The 18492-nt window shown below is 37.4% G+C and overlaps 1 protein-coding gene across 1 annotated transcript; it reads right to left on the minus strand.

Annotated features, from left to right (window-relative positions):
• Positions 1 to 2015: 2015 nt before the first annotated feature.
• LOC114684944 (olfactory receptor 145-like) lies at positions 2016 to 2945 on the minus strand. Its single transcript, XM_028859495.1, has one exon. It carries the CDS (start codon positions 2943 to 2945, stop codon positions 2016 to 2018), a length of 930 nt encoding a protein of 309 aa, XP_028715328.1.
• Positions 2946 to 18492: the final 15547 nt, after the last annotated feature.

The raw sequence follows: 18492 nt of genomic DNA on the forward strand, positions 1-18492 counted from the left end.
CATCATCATCATCAAGATTGTTCCTGCCTCTAATATTCTGTTAAGCTCATCCCTCTGCTTAGATGTTCTGTGAACAACTCCATCATCAATCAGGTCACCAGCTACGTCCTCAGGAAGAGCCCTTCCTACCAGCCAAGATGAGATAAAACTGTTATTCTCAGCACAATTACATTTGTTCAAAACATTGTATACCATTTGTCTGATACAAACTCACAGACACAAAAATTATTTATTTAACCACCTGACTAGTCTGTAGACTTCTGAGATCGCAAGCATCTTCACCTTTCTTCATAGCAGTATTTTTAATATTTGACCAAAGCCTGACATATCAGTGTCTAAAATAGAACAAATACTCGGTCTTTTTTGCCCCTCCAATAAACTCCATCATTGTATATAAAACTCTAAGACATTATGAAAGCAGAATTATTAAATAGAAAGAACAGACTGCTAATAAATTAAGATTACATAATTTATTTGAGGAAAAGACAGAATAGCTTTACCCATGATACGTTTTTATGGGTCTAGGGTCACTCAGAGATTCACCAGTATGACCAAAAATAAACTTATTTCTAACAAAGGAAAGACTTTTATGCAGAAACTGGTTGACCAGACCTATATATGGAACTGGGAACTCCCATGATGTAAGAATTAAAGGCAAAAACAAAGCATGAGGTTACATTTCATATATTTGTAGACATACATCCTGCAAACAGAAGGTTGCATTCCAGTTAAGCACAAACACATACCTTTGCCTAAGTGCAATCACAAGCTTTTAACAAACATATGTCTTACAGGTGTCCAAGTCATCTTGAAAAAACAGCTTTGTTTACAGAGGCAGAAGCAGCAATTAACATTGTGACCATTATGATAAACAACAGATTCGTTAAATTGTTCAGGAATGGTTCTAAACATTGCATCTGTCTTTGGGCCAGAGGAGCTTTCAGGTCATAGCCAAATTTATTTCATAGATCTCTTAAGTACAGTAACTGAAAATTAAATCATAGTGTAGCCATTGCATAGTAAACTTGCTTAGTCAAATTCTTCCCGGTGAAAACAGAGTGAGTCCCTATATTCACAGTCCACTCCTCAAGTTCACGAATGGAAAACCCAATACATGTTCCCTATATCCTGAATGACCAAAATTGCTATTTCATTTTTAGTCTTCAAGCACTGGAATCACAATTGACTCATCACCTCCTCTTACTAAACTGATTTAAGACTGCAGAGAGAAGAACAGAGTGAAAAGGGAATTTCCCTCCATATAGGAACCTTTGGTAAAACAAAGGAACCTTTCAAAAGAAATCTCCTACAAATCTTCCCAGAGGTTTACTAAATGAATTAGTGAGTTGCTGTCTCTAAGACTACTAAAATCAGTATTTCAGTGGCACAGCCACATAAAACCTCTACATGTACCCGAGCCACAGTGGTACTTAAGATGTAGATCAGTGAAAGAACACTTGCCTAGCATGCAAGAAGGCCTAGTATGATCCCCAAACATCACACATACACTACAAAGTAAAAAAAAAAAAAAAAAAAAAAAAAAAAAAAAAAAAAGATGTGAACATTTAAAAAATCTTTTGACCTATCTGTTTCTGATCATAATATCACCTAGTGTTTTGTTCTTAAATCCTTGTGAATTCTAAGCTAGAGTGTAACATACTGGTAGATGACAGAACTAATGTGTTTGTTCAGTTTTCAATACTGAAAAAGACATATGTGAGTTTGGGAAATTACAGAATAAACAGTTCTCTCTGTCCTAAGAGTGTGATGGATTAATCATCCTTCACTGTCATTACTTCTGAAATTTCCTAAATAATTAAGTTAATTTGCACAATGTTAACTAACCTTGGTTCTGCTCTTTTCTCATCATTGATTCTGGGATATCTATGTTATTTTAGTTGTTTTCATGTTTGTTTTACAACACTAGGGGTCAAATCAGTGGATTCTAGGCAGTTCTTAGCCAAGTTGTAAAAATCACATGTTCTAAGATTTACTTCCATAAATGCCGATTCCACTTAGGCAAACATCCTTTTCTTCAAAGTTTTTCTCAGGGCAGTGTGGACATCCTTATTCCTTATACTGTAGATGAAAGGATTCAGCATTGGACCCACAACAGTATAAAAAATGGTAGATACTTTATCTTCACCCACAGATGCACTAGAAGGCTTCAGATACATGAAGACTATTGCTCCAAAGAAAAGAGAAACAGCTATTACATGGGAGCCACAAGTACTGAAGGCTTTTGACCTACCCTCTGCAGAACGGATGCCAAGGATGTTGGAAATGATCAAGGTGTAAGAAATAAAGATAGTCAGGCTGGGCACTGTTACATTGACACCCACAACAATGAACACCACCAGCTCATTGATGGTGGTGCTTGTGCAGGAGAGCTTCAGCAGAGGGGGTATTTCACACATGTAGTGATTGATGATGTTGCCAGCACAAAAGGTCAGTCTCAGCATGCAAATTATGTGGGCCATTGCACCCACAAACCCCATCACATACACACCCACCAGCATCAAGTGGCAAACCTTATAGGACATGGTAACTTGGTAAAGCAGGGGCTTACAGATAGCAGCATATCTGTCATAGGCCATGGCTGTCAAAATGTAGCATTCATCAATAACAAAGAAGCAGAAGAAAAAGAGCTGAGTCATGCACTCAGCATGGGAGATGATGTTCTGCTTCACAAAACTCACCAGCATTTTGGGGGTTATGACAGAGGAGTAGCAGAGATCTGTGAAGGCAAGGTTGAAGAGAAAATAGTACATAGGAGTGTGCAGGTGAGGGTTCAAAATGATCAGAACCATCAAGCCCAGGTTCCCCACCATGGAGACCACATAGATTCCCAAGAAGAGGAAGAAGAGAGGCAGCTGGAGCTCTGGCTGCTGTGTCAAGCCCAGCAGGATGAACTCCTTCACAGAAGAGTCATTACCTAAGGTCATTATTCTCCAGTTTGTATCTATAAGAACAGTAAAAATCATAACATTAAAATAAAATCCCAGCCTCCTCCAAACTACTCCATTAAAATGAGACTAAGAACCAGAATAGGAGGATAAATTCAAGCACACACTTCTTTGTGCCTTTGGTTTCTACATTTTATGGGAGTTCACATACAGAAATAAACACAAATAAATGAAAGGCCATTTCCTTAAGTATAATATTCAGGGAGCCAGTGATCATTTTTGGTTCTGCAGCATCTCTGTTCTTCTCCTACCTTGACAATCCACTTCCTAATTCAGGCTCAGTGGTCATCTCAAAAAAAGAAGACACAAGGCACATCAAAGACCCACTGGATTGCTTGGAAGTAGTTGGAGAAAAAAAATAAGAAAAGGAAAACAACCACAGCAACAACAACAAAAAAAACCCCAAGCATCCAATTTAACAGTTACCTCTGTCCATGGGGAACACACAAGTCACCTTACTATCTCTTCTCCTCTACTCTCACAGAGGGGCAAGAACATATAGCACAGATGAGCTGTTAGGTCTAAAACTCAGGGAAAGAAATGTTGTTTTCTGTTGTAACTAGGTTTGGCCGCTTGGTGATAAGGGAAATTAATCTTGGACTGAAGAAGCCAGGGCTGTCATTCTTCTGTATTCTGAGAAGTCATGAGTTGTGGATCATGATTTCTGGCTGTGGCTTTACGCAGATATCCTCTCTCTCCCAAGAGTTGGTAAATAGAATCTGCTGATGTCACAAGGGCCACCTGCTAATGGACCCAAGAGGATTTTATTAGATTGTAATCTTAGGGGCCTTAGTAATAACTGAAAGGCTGATGTTTTCCAGCTATTTTCCCCCAGAGATCAGGCTTTGTTGCCATGGTGCTTCCAAACAAGTTCAATAGTAATGGCATAGGATTACTGGAGGTAGACACTATTGTTTTTTTATTGTTATTGTTTGACATTTTTATACACATATACAGTGAGTTTTGATTGAATTCACCCTGATTCATTTCGCTGCAATTCTTACACTGTTATATGGACACTATTCCCTCTCAACTTTATCTGTTCTTTTCTCTTAAAGTTTTTTTTGTTTGTTTGTTTGTTTGTTTGTTTTACCCACTGAATCCACTCAGTACTTCCAGTATGTATATGAGTGTAGGGATGTCTATGTCAGTTTAGGTAGCCTCACAGGAGGCACATCTTTGCAGAAAATTTATTATGTCTATACGAGTAACCATCTACCAACAGTTCCTCAGTTAGAGGTGGAAATTTATGACCATATCCTCCCTCCATGCTTGGGTTTTGGGGCCTTGGTCTTACACAGGTATTTGCACACTGTTGCAACCACTGTGAGTGCATTTGAGCAGTGGATTTGCTAAAATCTGAAAACACAATTTCAAGTGTAATCACCTATCACCTCTGGCTCTTACAGTCTTTCCAGTCCTACTTCTGTTATAATCTCCAAGTCTTGAGAGAAGGGATATGATGGGGAGGTCCCATGTAGAATTGAGCACTCACAGTCTCTTATTATCTACCTCTTGATCAGTTTTGGATGTCTGTGTTAATTGTGATCTACTGCTCAAAGAAGCACCTCTGATGAAGGTTTAGAGATGCATTAATCTATGGGTATAAGGTACAATGGAAATTTATTAGGGTTCATTTTAATACTATATTCGTAGCAGAGAAATAATCATAGGTACTTCTCTATGACCTATGACCTATCTAGTCTCAGGCCCCAAGAACCTTGCTAAGAATGAGCACTGTGTAGAGCTAGGCTGAAATCCAATACTAAAGTGTTTGGTTACTCCCACAATGCTTATGACAATACTGTCCTGCCAGGTCAGCCTTTACTGTAGCTCTTATGATTCACATCTGGGTAAAACTGATTATTATTACAATTCTCCTTTGATAGCACATATAGCACTCACTATAAAAGCTGGACAATACCAGATTCACCTCCCAACTTCTTACACAAGACATGACCAACTTTCAAATAATGATACATACGGCTATATCTTTAACTACACAGAACAGTTGAGAGACATCTGTCAGGAAAGGATTTGTATCTCATCAGTCTTTGAATCATGCTCAGGGAAATTAATGCTTAGTATGACTTTATATAATGCAAGTAAAATTATCACACCTTCTTGTCAGGTCTATGTCTGAGTTAGTGGATCAGAGTTTGGAATTGTATGTAGGTTTATATAATCTAAGTCTATTGTTTTCATGTTTGAAATTAACAAAGATTAAAAAAGAGAGCACAAAAAAGTACTTGTGTCAATAAAGAATTTTTTGTAAAGCTAGACAATACGGAAGCCAGTTCTAGATAGACACAAGTTTTATTTCTCCGTGTTATGACAGGAATGTATGGTGTCTTCTGAAATAGGGTCTAATCATCAAGTTTGGGATAATCAAGAGCAGTGACAATAAATAGCCTGTAATATTTGGATATCTCTGGGAATACAAGTGACAAATAACTCCAAAAAAGGAAGCTCATTCCTGGTTCTAGGTTTTTATTTGATAGCTGGTGGTGTCCAGTAGGAACACTGTCTCCAAATGATAATGTATTTCAATTTAAACCCATTTTAGACATGAAGATATTTCAAGAACTTGCACAATAGTAGTTTACACATGACTCTCTCAAAGGTCTTTAGTGTTACTTATCCCTCCTCAAACTCCCTCTTCTACTCTGCCCTTCGATCTCCTGCCTGACCCAATCCTTCCTGCTCTGGTATTCCCCATTCTTCCTGCACATCACCTGTGCTCCAGTACTGCCTACATTTTATTCCTGCCCATGTGGAAAATGCTCCAAAGAGAAGAGCATGAAAACCTGTCCTATATACTATGGATTCTCTATACTTTCCATCTCTAGATGAAATCTTATACTCTTGTTTATAGTGTCTGCTTTCATACATATCATACATGCTTCTTAATCTAAGTCCATAACATCAAAGGGATATTGACTTTTTTCTTCAGAGCTACTTCTGAAGTACTTAACACAATTAAACCTTACATATGCAGGGGTTGCTCTATAAATATATAGAGATGAATGAATAAATTAGTATACTTTCCAAGTTCTCAAAGAACACATACTGGATACTACACATAATATATATTCCAGGGATAAAAACTTACATAGTGCCAATGCTTTTACTTATAAATAAGAATGTGGATTGGGTGACATCTGTAAGGCATGTAGAGCCACAGATAACACCTAGAGACCATCAAAAGGAACCCCAGATGAGAGTTACTAATTTCAGAGAAAACAAGAAACCTATAGCTTCCATATGGGAATGTCATTCTGATTTGCTGAAAATGCCCAACTTCTTTTCCCACACCTCTAGCCTATACTCAGATCAGAGGGAAATCTGTAATAGTGTATTATAATAAGGGCCTAAATGTCAAAATCAAAGTTCCCTTCCTTTTAGAATGTCATTGGGAGCCAATTTTAGTGCTCAGAAAATTTTTCTGGCCAAAGGGTACAGGCGAAAATGACTAGTAGTAGAGAGAGGGAAGTAAGGGGAGCTGCAGAGGCAATTATAACAGGCAATGGGTAGGAACAGAAAAAATGGTGGGAGACAGAGAGCAAAAAGGAAAGTTATTCCTGACTCACCAAATTACAAAGGACCAAAAATTTCTTAGGGCAAACTTGAAATGTGGACCACAGGACAGACATTCCTTGGGGTCCCACAGTGGTCAGAACTTAGTGATTTGTGGGGGTCCTCTTTCCCTCTTGGTCTGTTGGCCATCAATCCATGAGGAGAAAGAGGCAGAATGTCAAAAAAAGCTTTGTATACATCCTGTGAGCACAAACCGAGATAGCCCTCCTGGAGACAGATTTCCATGAATCAGTTCAACTTTATTCCAGAGGATAAGGAATATGTAGAACTAGAGAGCCTGGGAACAAACCCTAATTTGCATTAAGTGGCAGTCTCCTATCAAAGGGTTTTGTTTGTGGCAGTAGATTCTTACAGCACAACTCCTAGCACAAGTTTATTAATCAGGAATCTCTACCAAGTGTCAAGCTAAAGAAGAATCAGACATCTGATTTAGAGACAACTTTTAGATAAAGTCAGTCCTCCAGGCTCAGGGACATCCTCCAGTAAGGCTAAGTATTGAGAGCTTCTGGTAGCAAAAGGCCATGGGAGTATACAGCAGATGACAACTAGTGTTCCTAAGGTCAACATATCAGAATCAAGGGTTCTGGTGGAGGAAACCATCACACACGCATTTTGGAATTACTGCCTTTTGAACGAATTGGCTGTTTCTTATTGTAAACTTCTTGTACAATAACAGCTATGATATTTTCCCATTATCATGCATTTTCATAAAACGTATATATGTAATCTCATGATTACATATGGGTGCATATACCTTGAGTGCTCAGGAAAAAGTCTTTTCATTTAACTTTATAATTGTGGTATATTGAAGATATACTAGGATATGCTTCAAAACCAGATTCATTTTCCCATGAGACGGTAGACCCTTAAAGCCTATTTTGTTCCTTTTGCTCAGACTAACACAGAAAATAATAATCTCTCCTCAGTCTAACACAAACTGCATGCACTTAGCTCATTTTTATCTCAGAGCAATTTAAACCAAACTAAAGGCCTTTGAAAATAGATCATAAGTTTAAAACTTTACAATTATGCACAAGGTCAGAATCACGGGTGTCGCATCAACACTACTAACACAGAGCACCCTAAGAAAACACTGCCAATTCTTTACTTGCCAAGTCTCTTGATAAAAAGTTATGTCTCAGAGTTTGTGGCACCTTATTCCTCTGGTCCTGAGACCTTGGAACCTTATGTTACCATGGTAATGGCTCTGCTCCTTATCATCTATTCTAGGAATGTGCTATGACCTTGAGGGTTTTCTCAAGATTGCAAGGAGTCTCTTTTTAAAAATATAAGCAGTCAGGCATGAGAGAAGATAAGAGGGCTAAAAAGAAGCTGTAGATAAGCAGTAGAACAAAGAGAGATCAGCAGAAATATCAGGGAACTGACTTAGAACAATAAAATGCATGGATTGAAAGAGCACAGTGTGTGTAGATTCAGTTGATATCCTAAAGATTAGAATTCCAGCTGCTTCTACACATCTTTTCTGAACTCTGGGAGAAAATTACTGTAGCGGGATCTCAATAGGTTTCATTAGCTAAGTAGAGAGCAGGAAACTTTGCTGGGGAAGGAGGAAGGGAGTTTCCATATTGCAGAGCTTAGAGAAAGTTGCCAGATTATGGCAGACTGCAACCTCTACCAGCCAGGAATCCCTTCCAACAATTATTTATTAAAATACATTCTATATAAAATGCTAAGATCTTTTTCTTTGGTTAGCTTTGTTTTGATTTTCTTTTTAATTCATTTCTCTCCTCCAGTCTACACAAAGTATTTTCCAGCATTGTGAATGCTAGTCAATATGAGTGAAGCTTCTAGCTGGGCATCAGTTAGATATCTCCATGTTCAATGACTTAAGTGACATCAGTAATAAGACCTTAACATCAGGTTGTTGAGAGAAAAGAGTAATAATAGCCTCGGCAATGGCCAGTGATGTTTGGGGAGACAGTATATGGGACCCTTTTGGCCAACAAGTTAACATGATGTAACCCATTCATGGCACTGGAGGTTTTAGTCAGTGGCATAAAATGTCTAGTTGAGGTGTTCTCTCCCCCATTATATGGTGACTCCTTTTAAATTCCTTTCACATGTATTAGGAAACTTGTACAGTAGTATGTTACCACAGGGTTTTTCAAAAAGCCTTTAAAGCCAGTTACCTCTCTGCTTGAAGTTATCCATTATCATCTCAAACTCTCACAATCTATCTGTCCCCTAATCTGTGAACATGCCTGAACCTGAGGAAAGGAGTATGTATGATATCAGTGTTTTATTTATGATTGAGCACCACAAAATCTCTTGTTCTCTGCACGTTAATCAGTAGAGAGTATCTATAACAATTATCATTTTCTGCAAGAAGACACATCTCTGACATGGGTGATAGATACACTGATCTATGTGTATAGCAACAATTCATTAAGAATCATTTTTACAGAATCATTTAACAGAATAACAGTACTATGTTATCCCCCAAAGGCCCAAGACCTGTCAAGTGACAGGTTTTTGGCTCCATATCAGTGTCAGATATGCTAAGATGTACATTGGAGTAAAGAGAGCCAGTTCAACAAATGGTGCTAAACAAACTGAATATCATCTGTGTAAAAATGAACCTGGATGCCTGTCTCTCACCTGTATTGAAATCAATTACAGCTGCATCAAAGACTATGACATAGGACCTGGAAGTCTTAGAAGAAATCATGAAGGATATAGTTTATGACATGGGCACAAACAAAGATTTTGTGAATGTCTTCCAGCAGCTAAGAAAATAATCATAAAATAGATTTGTATGGCATTAAAAAGTTTCTGCACAAGAAATAAGCTATTATTAGAGTGAAAAGACAGCCAAAAGAGTAGAGGAAAATATTTAATATCTATACATTAGGAATAATATTTAAAATATATAAAAATAATAAATAATTTTTTAAAATTAGCACCTGAAACCAAGCAACACCATCAATAAAAGCGCCAAAAATGTATAGAAATTTTTTAATTAACAAAACAAAAATAGCCAATAAACATTTTTAAATGTTCAAAACCTCTAACCATCAAGAAACACACATATAAACAATGAGCTTCCATCTCATTGCATTCAAAATGGATGCCACCAAGAAAACAGACAACATCAATGCTGAGAAGGAGGTGGTTTAAAAGGAACTTTTGTATACTGCTGGTTGGAAAGCAAACTCATCTGGCTAACATAAAAATCAGTGTAGAGATTTCTCAAGGTGCTATAAATAGATCTAACAAATGACCCAACAGTATTACTTTTGTTACTCACCCAAAACTCCAAGTCAATATGTTGCAGAGACACTATTTAAAAAAGCTAAATAATAGAAGCAACCTATATGTTCAACAACCAAAGAATAGATAAAGAAGAAGTTTGTATGTGTAGCTTTTTTTTTTTCCATCACAGGCAAATTATTTTGTTCTATTCATTCACAGTTAATACAGAAAATACTTGGAAACATTTCCATATAATGTTTGACACAGAAATCATCAAGTAGAAGTATACAATGTTGACAGGAGGCAGTACATTTATAATTTATAACCCCAAATATATTTATAAATTAGAAATGGAAAGATCTACAAATGAAATTATGAAGGTTCACCAAAGTCATTTAATCTGTCAGTTTCTCATTCATTTTTATGTCTTAATAATATTCTATTGTATGAATAAGCCACATTTTATTTCTCTCCAGTATTTGATAGCTATTTGAGTTATTTTAACTTTTTTACTATTAGCAACACACTGCTGTAAACCTTCATGTACATGTTTCATAGGTGCACATTTTCAGTAGTTTGAGGATATATTCCTAAGGGTAGAATTGTTGAGTAACAGAGTAACAATGTTTTGCATTTTGACCAACCACCAAACTGTTTTGCCAAAGTGGCACACCATTTTACAATCTCACCAAATCCTTGTTTTTAAGGCTCTGATTTTTGTACAAAAGCATTCAATCATTCTGTCAGACCAAACCAGGAAAAGTAAGCTATAGTTCAGAGCTGTTCTATTCCATTTACTATGCAAAGCCATTCTTGGCGTTTGCAACTCTCAGCCCTTTTGAGTATTCTTGCTGTGTTCACCTTTTCCTCCACCACTTTTTTTTCCTTCTTTTTTTTTCTGGTTTATTTCTATCTATTACAAATGTATAAAAAATCCTCCATCAACGCTGCTGATAGCAGCAGAACCTTGAGAAATATACCTTTGGTTTGCCTCAGAAAAGGAACACATATTGCACTGTAAAGTTTATAAAATTGGCGCAAAACATTGTGATAATGTTACAATACCAGTTTTAAGAGTTCAGTGACTAATGGGGAGCCGATGGGATACATGCAGAACTGTGAAAGCGATCTCACTTAGCCAGCTGTACACGTAGACTGTAAATCTACATTCAGATAATTTCTGAACTAAGACTATCATCTCAGTTTATCTGTTGAGGTCAACCAGGAAACCCTAGAATATACCTTGATTTTTGCAAGAAACAAAATAAGGGGAGGGGTTTCTTCAGCATTTCAGTTCACAAGTAACAGTATCCTAACAGGCAAAGTGTTCTCTCACTGTCAACATAGAATGAACTGCTGCTGGAGGTCAACTTGGGCTTTAATTTGCATTAGCACTTACATGCATAGTAGTCCAAGTTGTTGATCTCATGACTTTAAAAAGTAACTCTAAAAAAGTAAAATGGCCCTTCTTGGAAGACTAAAGAAAGACATCCAGCCAAAGTTGTAAAAAATCTCATCAAAACAATATACCTTTTTATGAATTACGCCTCAATTAAAAAAAAAAAGTAGCCCCAAATAAGAAGCAGCTCTAAAAAAGAAAATATAACTTAAGATATTTGAAAAAAACAAGGTGAATACAGGTTCAAAAATAATTAAGATACATTTTCTTAAGGCTACCTAGAATTAGGCTTTAAAGAATTCTACCATTTCAAATTTACCACTAGTTACTAGATACCTATTTACAAACAAGATGTTCACTTTTTTTGTTCCTTTATCAAGAGAAAAATCTACCTTCAGACTATGAGGGTGGTGATGGGGAGGGACTAGAAAACAAGATTCAAACAATCCCATGCAAATATCACATTTTTCAAATGGAAGAACTCCAAACTGCACTAGAAGTTCCAATCACTAAGACACTTTCCATTGAAATGATTTAAGTACAACTACATGGCACCAAGGTTTAGGCCTAATATAGGCCTGACAACCAAGTCCTTGTTTTCTGGAAGAAAGGCCTCAAAAGTCCCACTCAATTCCACATAACAATACTTCAAAGATCAATTAGGTTTTCCTTTCCTTAATATTTTTGTTTTTGACTTCTAATCTTAAAGACTAGATTAAAACTTAGCTCATTTCCCAGAAGGCATTGCTTCCCTTTGCTCTATGAAAGAGTCCACCAAGACCTCTTCCTCAAAACCATCTAGCCCCCAGCCTCCAGCCTGTGCTTGTGATGCATCTTTCTCAACATCCTGAAAAGGTAATGTAGGTAAAATATGCTCATAAACATTAAAGCTAGTTGTTAGAAAGACGTAACTAGCTTTATAATTTAAGTTTTAAAACATAAATACTTACAGCTTGATCTGCACTGACAATGATTGTCGAAGCCTAGAATTCAACATTTACAGATTGTCATCCACACACACAAAACACACTATTATCACACAACTTGTGTCTTGAGAGAATCTTCTGCTTTTTAACTCTTTGGCCTCCCAGTCAATCCCAAGTTCAACCAACTTTAACTAAAACTTCACTCAGAATTTCACCAAGCTTTTCACCCACACAATAATGTTTGTCGTATCTTTCATCAACTGTCAAAATCTGAAGCCTGCTCAGAGATCGCCAGGTATAGGTGAGTTGAGACTATTGATATTGATGGATATTAATGACCAGTGATTGTTAATTCCTGTTATTTTTTGTGGTTGTGTTGTGTTGTCCTTCTGTGGTGTATGTTGGTGTGGGATTATCTATTGCTTGATTTTTCATGGATGTGTTTAGTTTCTTTGGGTTGAATTTTCCCTTCTAGTGCTTTCTGTAGGGCTGGGTTTGTAGACAGGTATTGATTAAATCTGGTTTTATCCTGGAATATTTTGTTTACTCCGCCTATGGTGATTAAGAGTTTTGCTGGGTATAATAGTCTGGGTTGGCATCCATGGTCTCTTAGTGTCTGCATGAGATTTGTCCATGATCTTCTAGCTTTCATAGTCTCTATTGAGTAGTCTGGTGTTATTCTGATGGGTTTGCCTTTATATGTTACTTGGTCTTTTTCCTTTGCGGCTCTTAATATTTTTTCTTTGTTCTGTGTGTTTAGTGTTTTGATTATTATGTGGCAAGGGGACTTTTTTTTGGATCCAGCCTATTCGGTGTTCTGTAAGCTTCTTGTATCTTCATAGGTATTTCTTTCTTTAGGTTAGGAAAGTTTTCTTCTATGATTTTGTTGAATATATTTTCTGTGCCTTTGAGTTGGCATTCTTCTCCTTCTTCTATCCCTATTATTCTTAGGTTTGGTCTTTTCATGCTGTCCCAAATTTCCTGGACGTTTTGTGTTACGACTTTTTTGTCTTTAGTGTTTTCTTTGACTGACGAATCTATTTTCTCTATCGTGTCTTCAGTGTCAGAGATTCTCTGTTCCATCTCTTGCAATCGGTTGGTTATGCTTGTTTCTGTAGTTCCTGTTCGTTTTGTCAGGATTTCTATTTCCAGCATTCCCTCAGCATGTGTTTTCTTTATTGTCTCAAATTCATTTTTCAGATCTTGGAATGTTTCTTACATCTGTTTAATTGCTTTTTCTTGGCTTGATTTGATTTCTTCCCATTTTTTGTTCGTTTTTTCTTCCATTTCTTTAAGGGAGTTTTTTATTTCCCCTTTAATGGAGTTTTTCATTTCCTCTTTAAGGGAAGTTTTTATTTCCTCTTTAAGAGAGTTTTTCATTTCCTCTTTAAGGAAAGTTTTTATTTCCTCTTTAAGGTAGTTTTTCATTTCCTCTTTAAGGAAAGTTTTTATTTCCTCATTGAGGGAATGTTTTATTTCTTCTTTAAGCGCCTCTATCATCTTCTTAAAGTCATTTTTAGGGTTGATTTCTTCTGTTTCTTCTGTCATGGTATGTTTAGGTCTTGCAGGTGTAGAATCACTGGGTTCTGATGTTGCCATATAGGTCTTTATGTTGTTGCCTGTATTTTTGCTCTGACGTCTACTCATCTTTTCCTCTGTGCGGTGCAGGTGGTGTCTGTGTCTGAGAGTGCCTCTCTTGTTCTAATTTTTAGCCTTGGTTTAGTAGGGGTTCTTGGTTAAATTAGTGCTATTGGGCTGTTTCTTCAGGGACAGCTGATTTCAGTCGGTGAATTATATACTTATGATTCTAGTGATCTGGTTTAGTGGCTGGGTAGCGCCTTCTTCTGTGTTCCCAGGTCACGTTTTGTTCATTTGTCAACTCCTCAGCTGATCTTGTTTCTTCAGACTTGAAACTGTAGGCATCTGAATCCTCTCCCAGATGGGTTTCAGCTGAGCAGGGTAGTCTCACCAACACCTCCAAGTTGTTGGGTTTCACAGGATCAGCAGTTGGGCCCTGGGTTGTCCCCAGATGGAATGCCCAGACTCACCCTGGTTCCGACCCACAGAGATAGCCTCTTCCCCAGGTGTTGGGGCCAGGGGCGTCCCGGTTCCAAGCTGCATCCGCCCCTCTCCGTCCCTGGGCCTGTCCACCCCTGTGGCCTGCCGCCACAGACCCACCTGCGTCCACTTGTCTCCGCTGCTGGGCCTGTATGTCCCTGTCAGCTGCCGCTGGGTCTGTCTGCCTCTGCGGGCGGCCAAAGGCCTGTATGTCTCTACCGGCTGCTGCCGCGGGCCTACCTATCCCTGCCCATCACTGCTGCCGGGCCCATCCACCTCTGCGGGCCACCACTGGGCCTGTATGTCTCTGCCAGCTGCCGCTGGGCCTGTATGTCCCTGTCGGCCACTGCCACCAGCCCGTCCACCTCCGCGGGTTGCCGACCTGCGTCCGCCCGTCTCCACCACGTGGCCTGTCTACCTCTGTGGGCCGTCGCCGGGCCTGAATGTCTCTGTCAGCCGCCACCACCGGGCCCTTCCACCTCCGTCAGCTTATCTCCGCCACAGGGCCTGTCCACCTCTGTGGACCGCCGCTGGGCCTGAATGTCTCCGCCAGCTGCTGCCGGGCCTAAATGTCCCTGTCGGCCACTGCCACCGGGCCCATCTACCTCCGCGGGCCGCTGCCACAGGCCTACCTGCGTCTACTTGTCTCCGCCATCTTGAATCCTGTGTAGCTTTTTTTAACCATAACAAAGGCTGACGTTTTCATTTGTAGGAAACTGGAAATATCTCATGGTGATTTTACTATGTCAATTAAGTAAGTCTAAGGAAGACAAACATCATATACGTTCTTCTTTGTAGGTCTTAAACTTTAATTGTAAATAAAATTGTGTATTGCCAATGACAGTGCTGTACAATGTAAATTGTTATTTGTTTATATTGTAAATAAATCATTTTTCTTTCTAAATAAGGAGATAGCATCTATGAAACCTTTTAAAGTGCATATTCCACTATGGTAATAGTAATATGGCTCACACCAAACTCCTATACCTCATAATGCCACCCCCCCCAAAAAAAATCACTAATTACAATGACTAAGAAGTGTCATTTTGTAGCTCACCATGTGTGCACTTTATGAGAGTTCTGTAAGAAATTTATATTTTTTTATTTGGTCATCAAACTCTTGTAGATAAGTTCTCTGCTATAGGCATTTTTGACTGAGTCCATATTCTCATAGACTTCTTTGTTTTTGAAACATTGTGAAATAATACTCAAGAAATTCTTGCTGTTTCTTTGGAATTCATTTTTCTTTCCTTCCATTTCCTTATCAGATATATAATGAATATAATGAATATTAGATTAACATCTGCATTACTATTTGTGTGGCCTTTAAAGCTCACATAGGTTTTTTTTAAATATTTAAGATTGTTTTTTAAAATGCTAGCATTACATATTTATTATACTTCTTTATGACAGAGATACCATAGCAAAAGAGATAGCAATACATAAGAATGAAGGGAAGGAGAAAGAGAGGGAGGGAGAAAGAGAGAATGGGAAGGGTTATTTCTGATCTTGTGAATCAAACTCATAAACAAGAGCATGCAAGCACTGCATCGATAGGGTATCAATATGGTTCAATTATTCAGAAATAAGCGTCATTTCTTAAAAATAAAAATATCCATGTGTCAGGGGAAATTGGTGTTCTCTAAACAAGAATGAATGTAACATTACAAAAATTCACAGATACAATTCACATATCAGGGACCTAAAGTAAAAATTTCAATTATACTCATGACAAATATCAGTTGGCTGATATATTGTCATGATTGTGGGGTCTGAGAAACTTAGTTAGAAAAATAAAACTAATAAATGTTCAAATAACCATAAAAATAAATCCTCATTTAAACAAATCAAACAATTCCATTACAAACTTGGAGCTAAAATCCTCTAGCACAAAATGCTAGTAACTTCTTCAGGATCTCCTAATGTAAGTCTCACCTCTTCTAAGTAACTAATGTGGCAGTTAGGTGAATGAGCTCTGCAGCAAAATGCTTTCATTTTATGCTTGATCAAATCTCAGATCTGCCATTTAGCAGATATATATATATATATCTTTGTGTCTCAATTTCCTCATTGTAAAATAGAAGCAATAACAGTAGCATCATGGATTCAAGTGAGTTTTTTAAGAGTCCTTAAAATAGCATCTAGCATACAGTAACTCAATGGGTGATAGCTACCATTACTTTCGTCATAACAATGTTAAATATAAATGTATTTGATTTACTCGATATGGTTCTAATTTTTTGCTGCATATAATAGTTTCTATGTGATTTTTGGATATATGCCAATAATGTCAGTGAAAAATGAATAAAGGTGACATAAATATTAAAAAAGGAACTGCTAGCAAAGTCACTGGGAAAATTACTGAAATTTTGACAATTATGTCACCTCTTATCTATGTTAGTCACTATGTAGGAAATAAACCCATCAAATAAGAAAATGCATATACTAAATTATTACAAAACATCAGGAAAGAAATTAATTTGAGATAAAGAATGCACTGCCCCCCATGGCTTGTCTTCAAAAGAAAACATATGCAAGAGAAAAAAGTAGGTGGTGGTGTCCTTAAGTAAAATAAGCAGACAGAGCATGGTCTTATGCTGATATAAGCAATGGACATTGTTTTGGATAAAATGAATCTGTGGATACCACCAGACAAAGAGGGTTTCATACAAGAAAAATTGCATAGTGGAAGGAAGAGGGATACAATAGAAAACTTGTTGACACTGTAGAAACACGAAAAGAAGGAAAAATAAAGATAGCTAAAACAACAAGCAAAAGAAATGAAAGGGGACGAGTAGAAACAGATCTAAGAGAAACACAACTGGATAGATCAGTTGGTGAAACTCTGTATGATTCTCTTCCTAGCAAATTTAAATCCTTACTCCTGAGGCTATAAATGAGGATTCAGTGTGATCACCAAGATCTGTCTTATTAGAAGGTATTTGTTCAAATGTTCTCTACCCAAAGAAATAACAAATAAGCAAGGATATGAAAATACTAAATGATCAGATTTGGTCAGTAGGCTGAACACACTGAGAATGAAAACTTAGAATGTCACAAGAATAAGATCACAAAACTCTTTACCCAGGGAAACATGAGGCATGATGCTTTAGTCACCAAGGTCAGTCTGAGCTTCTGTTGCGAACCACAATTATTACCTGGAGTAGACACAAAGAATCAATGATAGCTTAGCATCCTGCAGTGTTTCTAGCTGGCAGGTAAGATTGTAATGAGCAGTGTGCCATGAGCATCTTTTTCTTCCTCTTCACTTTGATCTGTTAGAATGTAGTCTTCAGATGCCATTTTGAAAACAATCTATTCTTTCTCTGGAAACATGGATTTGTGTTTTCTCCCCAAATGTCAATACTCCTTGTTCTCACCACCACAGTCCCTCAACTTGTCTTACAAGTGAACAATATATGTCACTCTATAATTCTTTACCCATAAATATGTGTAATTATTATTCAGCAGTTTAAATATATATACATGCATGTTGTTTTGCTTAGTCTCTTCCATAGCATTCACCTGTTTCCCTTAAGAATCCATCATCATCATCAATATTATTCCTGCCTCTAATATTCTGTTAAGCTCATTCCTCTGCTTAGATGTTCTGTGAACAACTCCATCATCAATCAGGTCACCAGCTACGTCCTCAGGAAGAGCCCTTCCTACCAGCCAAGATGAGATAAAACTGTTATTCTCAGCACAATTACATTTGTTCAAAACATTGTATATCATTTGTCTGATACAAACTCACAGACACAAAAATTATTTATTTAACCACCTGACTAGTCTGTAGACTTCGGAGATCACAAGCATCTTATCTTTCTTCATAGCAGTATTTTTAATACTTGACCAAAGCCTGACATATCAGTGTCTAAAATAGAACAAATACTCGGTCTTTTTTGCCCCTCCAATAAACTCCATCATTTTATATAAAACTCTAAGACATTATGAAAGCAAAATTATTAAATAGAAAGAACAGACTGCTAATAAATTAAGATTACATAATTTATTTGGGAAAGGAACTTTACCCACAATTAGTTTTTATGCATCTGAGGTCACTAAGAGATTCACCAATATGACCAATAATAAATTTATTTCTAATAAAGAAAAGGCTTTTATTCATACACTGGTTGTCCAGGCTTCTACTTGGGACTCAGGATTCCCACAACAGAGAGCTATGAAGGCAAAAACATACATAAGGGCATAAGTTTACACTACATTTATTTGTAGACATACATCCTGCAATCAGAAGGTTGCTTTCAAGTTAAGCACACACACACATAACTTTGCTTAAGTGCAATGAAAAGCTTTTAGCAAACATGTCTTA

Source organism: Peromyscus leucopus, chromosome 7 (assembly GCF_004664715.2).
Source record: "Peromyscus leucopus breed LL Stock chromosome 7, UCI_PerLeu_2.1, whole genome shotgun sequence".
In the NCBI taxonomy this organism is placed as follows: Eukaryota; Metazoa; Chordata; class Mammalia; order Rodentia; family Cricetidae; genus Peromyscus; species Peromyscus leucopus.